This window comes from Zeus faber, assembly GCF_960531495.2.
Source record: "Zeus faber genome assembly, chromosome: 2".
Taxonomy (NCBI): domain Eukaryota; kingdom Metazoa; phylum Chordata; class Actinopteri; order Zeiformes; family Zeidae; genus Zeus; species Zeus faber.
The window spans coordinates 33,025,601-33,037,494 of record NC_137189.1 but is presented as its reverse complement, the minus strand read 5'-3'; the positions used below and the strand labels follow the sequence as shown (position 1 = coordinate 33,037,494).

At 40.1% G+C, this 11,894-nt stretch overlaps 1 protein-coding gene across 1 annotated transcript; it reads left to right on the top strand.

Annotated features, from left to right (window-relative positions):
* The first annotated feature begins 7,017 nt into the window (after positions 1–7,017).
* pln2 (phospholamban 2) lies at positions 7,018–11,894 on the top strand. Its single transcript, XM_080019635.1, has 2 exons — positions 7,018–7,103; positions 9,373–11,894. The coding sequence occupies exon 2, from the start codon at positions 9,672–9,674 to the stop codon at positions 9,831–9,833; it is 162 nt and encodes a 53-aa protein (XP_079875761.1). The 5' UTR covers positions 7,018–7,103; positions 9,373–9,671; the 3' UTR covers positions 9,834–11,894.

Genomic DNA, 11,894 nt, shown 5'->3' with positions numbered 1-11,894 from the left:
CCCCCTCTCCATAATAAACGTGTGTGTTTTCTACAACCCCGTCTTCTGTGTCTCTGTGCCGGAGGTCCCTGAAACGTCACATAGTAGGTGAAACTGCCACAGTATGAAATTCCAAATGTGAAGTCAAAAGAGCCCAAAATATGAGTTGGTAACAGTGTTTGCTCTTAAAGTGTCTGAAAAGAAAATTAAGAGATGGCTGCATTATTTGACCCCTGGGGTGCATGCAACTCTCATGGGCATGGAGAATACGGCATTGCACCAGGACAAATGACCCTGCAGTAGTCACAGGTTTTTAGTTTTTATCGGCTCCATCTCCAATCACCGGTAATGGAAACATGACACCCGGTTAGACATGCTCATTTTCGGCCCATTTCTGGCGCCTATGATGCGCGTTGAAGTTCTGGATTTAATGATAAACAAATGTTGGGGGGGGGAATTTCCTGGGCCTGGCCTCCTACTAACGCTGGTTCGTGAGTGACCCTGCCACCATAGCCAGCCAGCTTCACTGCCTCACCGATAAGGGCCATCCCTTCTGCTGGGATGACACCTGCGACGCATCCTTCACCTGACTCCAGAGCGCCCTGATCGAGGCCCATCGAGGCAAGACGGGGACAACGTCGCTGCAACCACCAGAGCGATGGGCTGGATGAGCACTTCATCCGAACCCTGGCAACTCAGGTGGCCATCCGCACCAGCCGACACCAGCGGGACTGGGATTGCTTCCTGCCCCTGGTCTTGTGGTCCAACCGAACTGCTGTGCAGCACTCGGGTTCGGGCGGGATCTCCGGACGCTTGTGGACCTAGTGTTTGGGACCCGACCTAGTCCCGAGCCCGAAATTGCCGGGGGCATAGAACTGGACTAATATAGACGGCTGACGGACCGCCTGCAGGTAGTTCACGAGTATATCCGCCAGGCCCAGGCCAGTTCAGGGGTGCGGCAGAAGAGGGCCTATGACACTCGCTGTTGGGGGCAAGCCATTGTGCCTGGGGACAGCGTGTGGGTGTTCTGCCCTATCCGCACAAAAGGGGTGTCCCCCAAACTAGGCAGTCACTGGCAAGGACCTGGGGAAATACTGGAACTGATCACTGAGGTAGTGTACAGGGTGCGCATGCCGGGTCAGGGGTGCCTGGTGATGCTGCACAAAGATGGACTCACTCCCTATCAGCCCCTTGTATCTCCTTCTGCTGGTGACGAGGGCGAGCAGAGCACCCCACACCCTGACCAGCGCACTGGGCCCACAAAGACATCCTCTGTGGAACGCCAGCGGCCAATCTGTCAACGTCGCATACCGGGACATTTCGCAGACTTTGTATTGGGTGATGGGGTCGTCAGAGGCGACTGACCCCTCAGGTGGGGGCTATGTAGCAACCCAAAGGGTGGGCCCAGGCTTTGGTTATGTTGATGCAAAGGATTATGGGTCCAGGGATGTTATGTGTCTCCATTGTGTTTTCAATCGTTCGGGATATTCTGTTGTTATTGACTATGACAGGACCCTGGCGTTGGCTGACGTGGCCGGTTATGGCCTCAGGGGTTCTCTGTGTTATTGTTGTCTGTGAAAATAAATGAAAGCTGCCCCTGCTGTTTGTGCGGTGTATGGGACGCAGGCGGTGGCTTATAAAAAGAAAGTTCTGTCTTGACTGTATTAATTTGTTTCACGGTGCAAGCTTGACACAATACATATATGTATGTGTATGTGTATATACAATATACACACACACACATATACAGTGTATAAATGAATAAATACACAAAATAATGACAATTATTATTATGGCACAAAAAACATATAATATATATTATACGCATACACATACATACTGTATCTACATACTGTACATGAACAGATAAATAATTACATCAGTATGGCCCCGCTTGTCTCTGTATTTATTTATGTTGTTGAATTTTTTTAAATAGACTTATATCATTCCGTTCCGAAACCAGCGGCGGAGACAGAAATAGAATCCCACGGGGTCTGAGAGCATCAGATGGAATGTTGATGTTCCTCATGGGGATCGTACACTGGAACAACCACAGCTCCTTTAAAAACAATGTAATCTTTCAGTGGACAAACTGAGTGTCAACAGTTCAGCAGCTATAAATGGGATCAGAATTAAAAAATAATAATAATTCAAACTGTAATTTTTTAAGTGTTTATTTTAATGTCTATTTCTTATTGTTGAATTTAAGATTATTTATTGTATATTGTTTTAAATCTTTTTAGGTTTGTTGGATATTTGGCTAATTTTATTTCTAGGTTTCTAGGCCTCCATCTTCGAGTTTATTTTTATTTTGGTTTATTGTATATTGCCAGTTTATCCATCTATCTATCATCGAATATCTATCCATCTACCCCTCTATCTGATTATCTATCCCTCTATCTAATTATCTATCAAATGATCTATCAATCCATCAAATGATCTATCAATCCATCAAATGATCTATCCATCTGACGGATTATCTATCCATCTATCTATCTAATTATCTATCTATCTATCTAATTATCTATCTATCTATCTATCTATCTATCTATCTATCTATTTATTATCTATCCATCTGCCGTCCGTCTATCCACGGAATGTATATATATCAATATGAAAAAAAAAAGAATCATTTCAATGCAATGCCATCGTGGGGAGACATTAGTTCAAGTTCAAATTCAAGAGATTATTTGTCACATACATACACATACGGTCATACATAAATGCAGTGGAATACATTGGAGGTCAGGTTACAATTGTCTGTAAAACCAACATTCACGTAAAACCTGGTGAACATGGTATGTTCCAGGACATCCCGTCTGTGTGACTTTAAATTCGGTAGAGAGGGTGACCCTTTTTCTGTTAAATGGGCCTTTTAAAAATAGACGGTTGTTATTTTTTTCTGCTGCTCTGGTCCAAGTGGTTCCTACATTAGGCCCAGAAACCCCTTGCACTCCGATGGTAAACCCCACGAGAGATCAGTGGACGATCCGAATCCTTTGAACTCATCCCAATCGGCAGCGACAGGGCATGAGTTTTGCATGAGAAATGCACTAAATAAGTCAACCGCCCCAACCCCAATCAGTGCTTGAGAGAACAGTTTTATGAAATCAGGTGGCTATATAACTGCCCTATAATTGTTCTACTTTTCCCTTTAACTTAAAGGGTGTAGCTTTGCATTTTTCCACAATACCGTGGAGGTGTGTTCTGAGGCAGGTGAAGGCAAAACAGTGCCGTTTGGTGTGTATTTATCAACAGTTCAAAGAAAGGGTGCCTTGTGGGCCAAAGGGCGAAATGAAAGGCTCGATGGCCAGCGGGGTGAGAGTCCAGAGGTTTTGTGCATATGCGCAGTTCAATAATATATTGTCCCGTCTACCGCGCTTGGTCTCGGCGGTGCTGGGTCTGGTCCGCGACTCCGCCGCACACCCGTCTCTACTGCAGGCAAAAACAAAAGTTGAATTACTTCCTGGTCCAGGGTCAGACGACTCAGCGGAGCCCCTCCGTCGATTGGCCTGAACCCCAGCAGCTAAGCGGCCCCGGGATGGGAGCCTGCACCGCCTGTCTGCAGCGGTGGCTTGACCACGCCCCCTTGGCGCGCCACACATACTATTGACAAACTTACCACTCTACTGCAGGCCTTACTATTCAGAAACTTACCACTTACTATTAAGAAACTTACTATTGAGAAGTTGTAAGTTTCTCAAAAGTGAGTGGTTCGTTTCTCAATAGTAGATCTCACCGACTGAGAAACTTACCACTCTGCTTGAAGCTGTGCCTGAATGCAGTCCAATGGGGCAAACTAAGTCTTACACAAACATTAAATCTCCCTATTTAAATGGAAGGCAGCAGCTTACATCATTCGGGTTGAAGTGTGAATTATTATTTGCCAAAGTTTGAATCCTACTTAATAACTGTGTTTGTTAAAAAATATAAATAAATAAACAAACAAACAAACAAACAAAAAAACAAACAAACAAATAAATAAATAAAAAAATCGCTCACAAATGCTCACACAGACGCAGGCTCTCAGACTCACAGGTGAAAGTTAATATAGTTAATACTAAAGTATTTTTTAAGGTAAGGTTATTTTTTAACATTATAGGATTTATGTGCTATTTTGGGAGATATGAAAAGGGAAAAAAAGGATATAGTGCTATGACTGCTCTTGATTGGCAATGTGTGTTACGTGTGTGTGATTATCTTTGGAAATATGACATAGGCCCAGCAACAACTGGGAGCACTAGATGTGTGGAGTCATGAATTAGCTCTATATTAAAGGATAGGTTGGCTATTTGTCAACTAGGTGTCATTATTAAAATGTAAATTCCCATCATTTACAACTGTTCCCCATTGAACGCTTTACTATTGAGAAACTTACCACTCTGCTGCAGCTTGAATTGAACTGTGCTTGAATGCAGTTCAACGGGGCAAATGTTGAAGCCTTTAAAAACATAAAATCTCCTTTTAGAAAATGGGAAACTCACATTAGTGTTTTAAGTCTTTTTTCAACATGTTTTGAGTCCCAGTAATATCACATTTTTAGACACACAGGAGGAAAAAAAATGAAAAAATAGAAACGTTGGCCTGCCGTTTTGTGAAAAGTACATTTAGGGTTTTGTTTTTTTTAAAGGCTTTTTTTTAACATTTGTCCCATTGCACTACATTGAAGCACAGTGGGAAGCTGCAGCAGAGTGGTACGTTTCACACCATGACGTGTCAGCGAGGTTAACTATAAACAGTTATAAACAATGGTAACCAACATTTGAACAAGGCACGGGTTGAATTACATTTGTGTGAATGTTAAAAATAAGATCTGCCCTGTGCACGCCAAAGCCTTCATATGAAGTAGACTTGGGCGTGCTTTATTTACTCTGGATGGGCGTATCAGGTGTGCCTGGTTTTAAAGAGATATGACATATGACAGGTGGATGCCATTGATTTGGCTATGCTGGATTTGGGATAAGACGGGAGAATGCAGCTGATCAAAGCTGTGTGGGATTTGTGACATCTATTTTGGTAGTTTCCCGTTTATATACATCGGGAGGCACGAGAGGCCGATGGCAGCAGCTGGGAACCCCCTCTGGAACGGTAAAGTTATGTATTTTGAAACAATTTCAATCGATTAGTGCATCACGGAGAAATACAACAAATTTTATTCAGAAAAATTTCTAAATGTAGATTGCCTTCACCCTTGGCAGGAAAGAATGAAACAGCGCAACTTCCTGTTTCTAGTCCCACGGATGTAGGCAAAAAAAAACGTGTTTTTTAAAGGCGTTACTGTTTGCCCCATTGTATTGCATTGAAGCACAGTGAGAAGCTGCAGCAGAGCGGTAAGTTTCTCAGTGGGAATGTGTCCCACAAGGTAGTTGCTATGATCACCATCTCATTTGTTTCCAAAAAGGGCTGAACGTCCTCTCTCCTCCTTTCTCTCAGTTCATCACTGTCCATCTTCTCTTTCCAGATATAAAAATCTTTACTATACAAGGACTCAGGATACACACAGATAAATTAAACTCTTTGTCATAATAGTCTGTCTCTGAATGGAATTTAACTAATATAGATAAAAAAAACAGTCTGATGGTACCACATGTCTGCCAGTGGTGCTGCCTGTTATTATTGATCAGAATCAGAATCAGAATAAGTCCATTTGGCCAAGTGTATTTAAATGTACGATTCATTTGCTGTAATAAAGATTGGGCTATTGCTGTACAGATAATTGGCACAAAAAAATTGCAAAATATAAAAAAATTGCAAAATAAAAAAACTAAAAAGCCAAACATACAAAAATAGCAAAAAAAAAATTAAAAACAATAATAATTGCCAAATATACAAAATAGCCGTATAATATATATTTTTTTAAATTGGGTAATATATAAAAACTGCAAAATACAAAATCTTAAATTGCAAAATATACAAAATATACAGAATATACAAAATGTAGTTTATGCACAGGATAAGTTAAATGATGTACTGTATGGTGGCTAGTATGGCTATGGGTATAAAATATAAATATGGATGGATATACAGTACAGGATAAATACATTTGTATATGTATACAATAACATGGACATGCATAACAATGGACGAGTAGATATATGTTGTTACCATGTAATTACTATATTATTACAATGTCTACAAAGTTATTACAGTGTTATTACAATATACACCAGTTATTACACAAGTTAATACAAGTCAATCAATCTCCAGCCTCAACCCCCCTCCATCGCATTGTTTCTCTTTCTCATCATCGCCCTCTCTCTCTCTCGCTCTCTCCCTCTCTCTCAGAACATCTCCATGTAAGGCCACATCGCTGCTCTCTGAGGTGCTTGACAGAGAGAACTTTCCTTTCTTTTCTCCTGCTGCACTTTGTTTTTCTTTGTTTTTATTGGTGCTGTTCTCAGACAGGGAGAAAGTGATTAGATAGATAGATAGATAGATAGATAGATAGATAGATAGATAGATAGATAGATAGATAGATAGATAGATAGATAGATAGATAGATAGATAGATAGATAGATAGATAGATAGATAGATAGATAAGAAGACCGACTGATAGAAAATATTAAACCAAATGTATTGTTACAAATTGATAAAAGTAAACAATAAATATAAACCTAAAAATTACAGAACAATAAACAAGAAAAATGGCAATGTAAAATAAACCAAAAGAAAGAAAAAAAAGTGACTAGAATAGAGATTTTTAAGTAAATACTAATTAAATACATATTCACAAAATAAATTCCCTGTATTTTAAAGACAGGAAAATACAGCTGGATTAAGGCCAAATTATGTTTAATGTCGAAAACACTGCCCGGTAAATTAATAACAAGCTGAATATACAGGACAATAATGTAAAAGATTATATTGTATATAGTGATACTGACAAAATCAAATATGACAGTATTTTCTAATCAATACCCAACATAGGTTATTTAACAATATTTTGGGAATAGCTATTGGTGCTTTCATAAGATACCCCCCCTCCTCTTCTCTCTCTCTCTCCTTCTCTCTCCCTCTCTTTCTTTCTTTCCCCTCCTCCTCCTCCGTTCAGTTCATCAGATTGTGAGGTCACTCAGAACATCGGCTCCTCAACATTTAAACAAGATTCTCCTGCGTCTGAAAAGGTATGAAGCCAAGTTGTCTTTATTTTATTTAATGAGAACGACTGAACTGTGTTGTGGGTTATTTAAACACTGTGGGTACAATGCGAGTTGTTCCCTTATTATGAAGTTGGCAAGGTAGTTAAAAAGCCAATTGAACTAAAGGAAAATTAGAAAAAAGACACAAAATAATTATTCAAAATTAACCTTGAATTTTATTTTAATGTGATGGATATAAAGAAAGAAAAATACACACACAGAAAAACAGGACTACACCCTCGGGTTATCCTTAAAGGCTTCAGCTTTGGAAATTAGTGGGTGTGAAAGGGAGCGTTTCATTCTCACTGCATGTTGTCAGCAGCAATATAAGTTTGAACTTTTGTTGTTGTTGTTTGTTTGAAATAAGTAAAATGATGACAAATATAACGTGTATGTGTGTGTGTGTGTGTGTGTGTGTGTGTGTGTGTGTGTGTGTGTGTGTGTGTGTGTGTGTGTTAATGCGTGGGAGCTTAATTTGGTGCTAAACTCACCAGCTGTTGGCGTTGACACAAAGATTAGATTCTACAGCCATGGAATGAAAGGCATCCACCTGTCTTATAATGACCCACACACACACACACACAAACACACACACACAATACACACAACACACCAGAACTCACTAAAACTGTGAGAGAAATTTTCCACGACGGGATATTTAATCAGAGGACATTTCTTAAAACCGGAGGAGCGACATCACGTCTCTTTTGTCCCCTATAGGAACGAGGCGGGGGCCAAATTCAGTCGTAGGGTGGGTTCGCCCCCACAGGGACCCAGTGGGGGGACGCTCTCAGAAGGAGGCAGAGAGTCAGCTGAAAGACTCCTGACCGACGCGGTTTACAGCTTACAGAGCGCACGTGAAATCACATTGAGGGCAGAATTCACAGTTTAGTTGTGGGGGAGAGGGGCGACACGTTTGGTGTTTGTGTACGAGTTGAAGATAACATAGGCAATGAGATAATAATTAAGATAAGATAAGGATTTAAATATTATTTATTATTTATTTATTTTCTTTTTTTTATGTTTATAAAAAAAAATTGAATAAGACAATGATGAAGGGATGAGACTCAAGATTTAAGATAACGATAAGGTAAGATAATGATGAAGATAAGGGATGAGATAATGATGAAGATAACATAAGGATAAGGTAAGATAATGATGAAGATAAGGAATGAGATAATGATGAAGATAACATAAGGATAAGGTAAGATAATGATGAAGATAAGGGATGCGATAATGATGAAGATAACATAAGGATAAGGTAAGATAATGATGAAGATAAGGGATGAGATAATGATGAAGATAACATAAGGATAAGGTAAGATAATGATGAAGATAAGGAATGAGATAATGATGAAGATAACATAAGGATAAGGTAAGATAATGATGAAGATAAGGGATGCGATAATGATGAAGGATGAGATAGTGATGAAGATAAGGGATGAGATAATGATAACAATAACATAAGGATAAGGTAAGATAATGATAAAGATAACATGAGGATAAGGTAAGATAATGATAGAGGATAAGAAAATGATGAAGATAAGGTATAAGATAATGATAAGAGGAGATAATGATTAGGAATTTGATATGAATTAGGAATAAGATAATGATAAGCGGTAACGATAACGATTAGGAATAAGATCATGATGAAGATAAAAGAAATTATTAGGAGAAGATAATGATGAAGATATGATGAGGATAAGATAAAATAATGAACCACGGCTTGTCTGTGCCTGAGCGTCATCTGCTGGGAACTCTCCTAACTGCTTCCACACAAGCAACAGGGGACAAACCAGGAGCACGTGCAGTGCCTTATCTTGTCACGCTTGGAAAACAGAATAATGTCAGCGGCAGAATGCTTTGTCCCATGTGAGAAACTCATGGGACAATGAGACGATGATTACTCTTACTCAAGGTTTTTAAGGAACAGGTACGAGGACAATGTAGGGTATACATGTTGAAGGACCACACCGATGTAAAAATGTAGTTTTAGTGTGTGCGTGCGTTTGTTTGTGTGTGTGTGTGTGTGTGTATTAAAAAGAAATTCAGTCCTCACAATAACAATAACATTAATCATTTTTTCTTACGCGTGACACATTTCATGAATTTCCCCCACTGGGGATAGATAAAGTACTATCTTCTGTTATACAACAGCGCCTTAATATATGTAAATGTAAAAATCACTTCCAAATGTCATCGTCTTTCATCTTTTCCTTCTATGTCTGTTGCTCCCTTTTTTTTTTCTAACCAGGCAAAGACGAACAAAGAAGTTAACCCTCTTACCACACCCGAAGAAAAAGAGAGGATAAAAAGCCGAGAGTAGCCAGAGGGGGGGCGCTAAAACTTGACAAAACTGACAGTGGGACATAATTAAATGAACGGACGATTTAACGCTAACAATTTTGACGCAAAACGACGGACAACCTACGTACCTTCACTGACGATTCCGTGTCCAGCTCCCAGCGCCCCCTCGTGGCGAAGTCGCCAAAGCAGCTGAACAACCCTAACTCAAGTGCCCCCCCAAAAAGTCCCGTTTTGGCGCTCGACACCATGGAGCGGGTGCAGCACATGACCAAGTCGGCGATCCGCCGGGCGTCCCAGATCGAGGTGAACCCGCAGACCAAGAGGAACCTGCAGGAGCTCTTCATCAACTTCACGCTCATCCTCATCTGCCTCCTCCTCATCTACATCATCGTGCTGCTCAGCAGCTGAAATGGAAAGAGCCACTCGCTCCTCAACGAGGAAATCAATAGATCGGACCATGTCGAGCATAGACCCCTAGACCCCACACAGACACACCGTAGAGCTGGATTAGGGAAGGAAATCACTGATTCAAACCAGGGTTATTCGACCTCTGGCCATTTGTGTCAGATAGTAGGTTAGTAATAAACTGAAGGAAAAAAAACACCACAGAAATTGGACCGTAGGTTCAAAATCGTAAGATGACTAAATTGCCTCCAATAAAAAGGGGAGTTTTCCCTGTTGTCCCACCCAATGCCGCCTCAACCCAATCACAGCTTGCTCACTCAGTTCATTGCAGGTAACGGGGGACAAATCCACAGTCTGCAAAAACAGTCCGAGTGCAAAAACTGCACAGGAAAAGAAACGTGATGTTTCAGGTAAAACGGTTGTTTAAAAATGTACATTTGGTTTTATTGCTAAATAGTCACATTTTGCTGTCACTGTTTTCAGTGCTTCAATTTCTGTAAAACTCAAATAGTCTGTTATTTGGCTACGAAACACAGGACAATGTGGGAAAATAGATATTGATAAGTTGAGAGACTTACAAAAATGTTTCTTGTTAGATTAATGACTGATGGCCGAAACTAATTAAAAATGACAAAATATGCAACAGAAATGTGTAATGAAAATATTTAACAAAGATATGGCTTTGCAGAGGCCACATCTCATGTTGCTTTATACTAAGCAACATGAGAGGATTGTATCCAAAAATATATAGTTATAAGGTTGAAAGTTGTTGATGTTTCTGTTTTTCCATTGTCCTACAAGTGTAGTCACAACAAGAACTAAAAATCATGTTGATTTCGGCGGAATCCTAAACTGTTGACAAGTTGATAATGGTGTTTAGGTCTACCTACGGTGGCCAGAAGCGACTCAAAGGACAGGGTCGCTAAGAATGAGAAACAATGAGAAAATAAAACACCACAAGCGTAAGCAAAGCATAATAATAACAACCCCTCATGGGTTTTTCAGCCACTTGTTTACTCACGCATGGTCCCGCCACCATTACGAGCTTAACAGTTAGCCGGAGCATGGAGCTCTGGTATTATGCTGCGTTCCATTTACCTCGGAAGTCAGAGCTGGGATTGACACCCAAGTCGAGCGTCTTCTAGTACAACCAGTCGGAAAACCAAGACGGACGCCTCCTTTGCTGCGCTTGCTCTTTCGGGATTCGGGCCGAGGAGTCGAGTGCTCCCCTGGGGTTCCACGAACATGTACATGTTCACCTCCAAATAGAGTCATTAACAAAAAACAAAAACATTATTAACATCGCAAGCATTACTAGAGATTTCACTAATTGTTTATGTGTGGAGCAGCCATCTTGGATTTCGAGGTTGGCGTAGGTGAGGCTCTTCCGACGTTCTGAGTGCGAAATCCGACTTCAGGGGAGTTCCAGTTGAAATTTACGACTGGGAACTTGGAAATGACAACTTCCCAGTTCCAATGGAATGCAGCATTACAGTATAGCAGGGGGAGAATAGCCACTTAGCTCTGTTAGCTCTTAGCCAGTTAGCTCTGACGTAGCATCAAAACGAAAACATTTAGCTGAAAAGTACATGTAATATAAATGCAGACGTACAAGCAGAAATATCCTGACTCTTTGTCAATTCCTTAAATATTTAGAGGTTATAAGTTACAGCTAAGTAAAATTAACGTTGCTGATAAAATAATATAACACCCTGATCATTTGAATGTTTTTAATATTTCTAAGTTATATTTTTTGTATAAGCTGAATGTTGAATGTTGGACCTATTTTCTGAAGGCAGAAAATAGGTCCATGCTGCAAAGTAACGTTTGTATTTCCAACTGCATGCCTCTGATGTAGCGTGTTTTATTTTAACTTTATTTTATTTATGCAAATCTCAGAAATTATGCACTGCTTTGAAAGAAAAACCCACACATTTGCACTTCCTGTTTCATTGTGTGTGAAAATTTGTATTAAAATGTATCACATAGACGACAATTGCACATTAGCGAGGATATTAACTGAGTGTGAAACTTCATTAAAGTCTGACGTCCTTTTAAAAAATA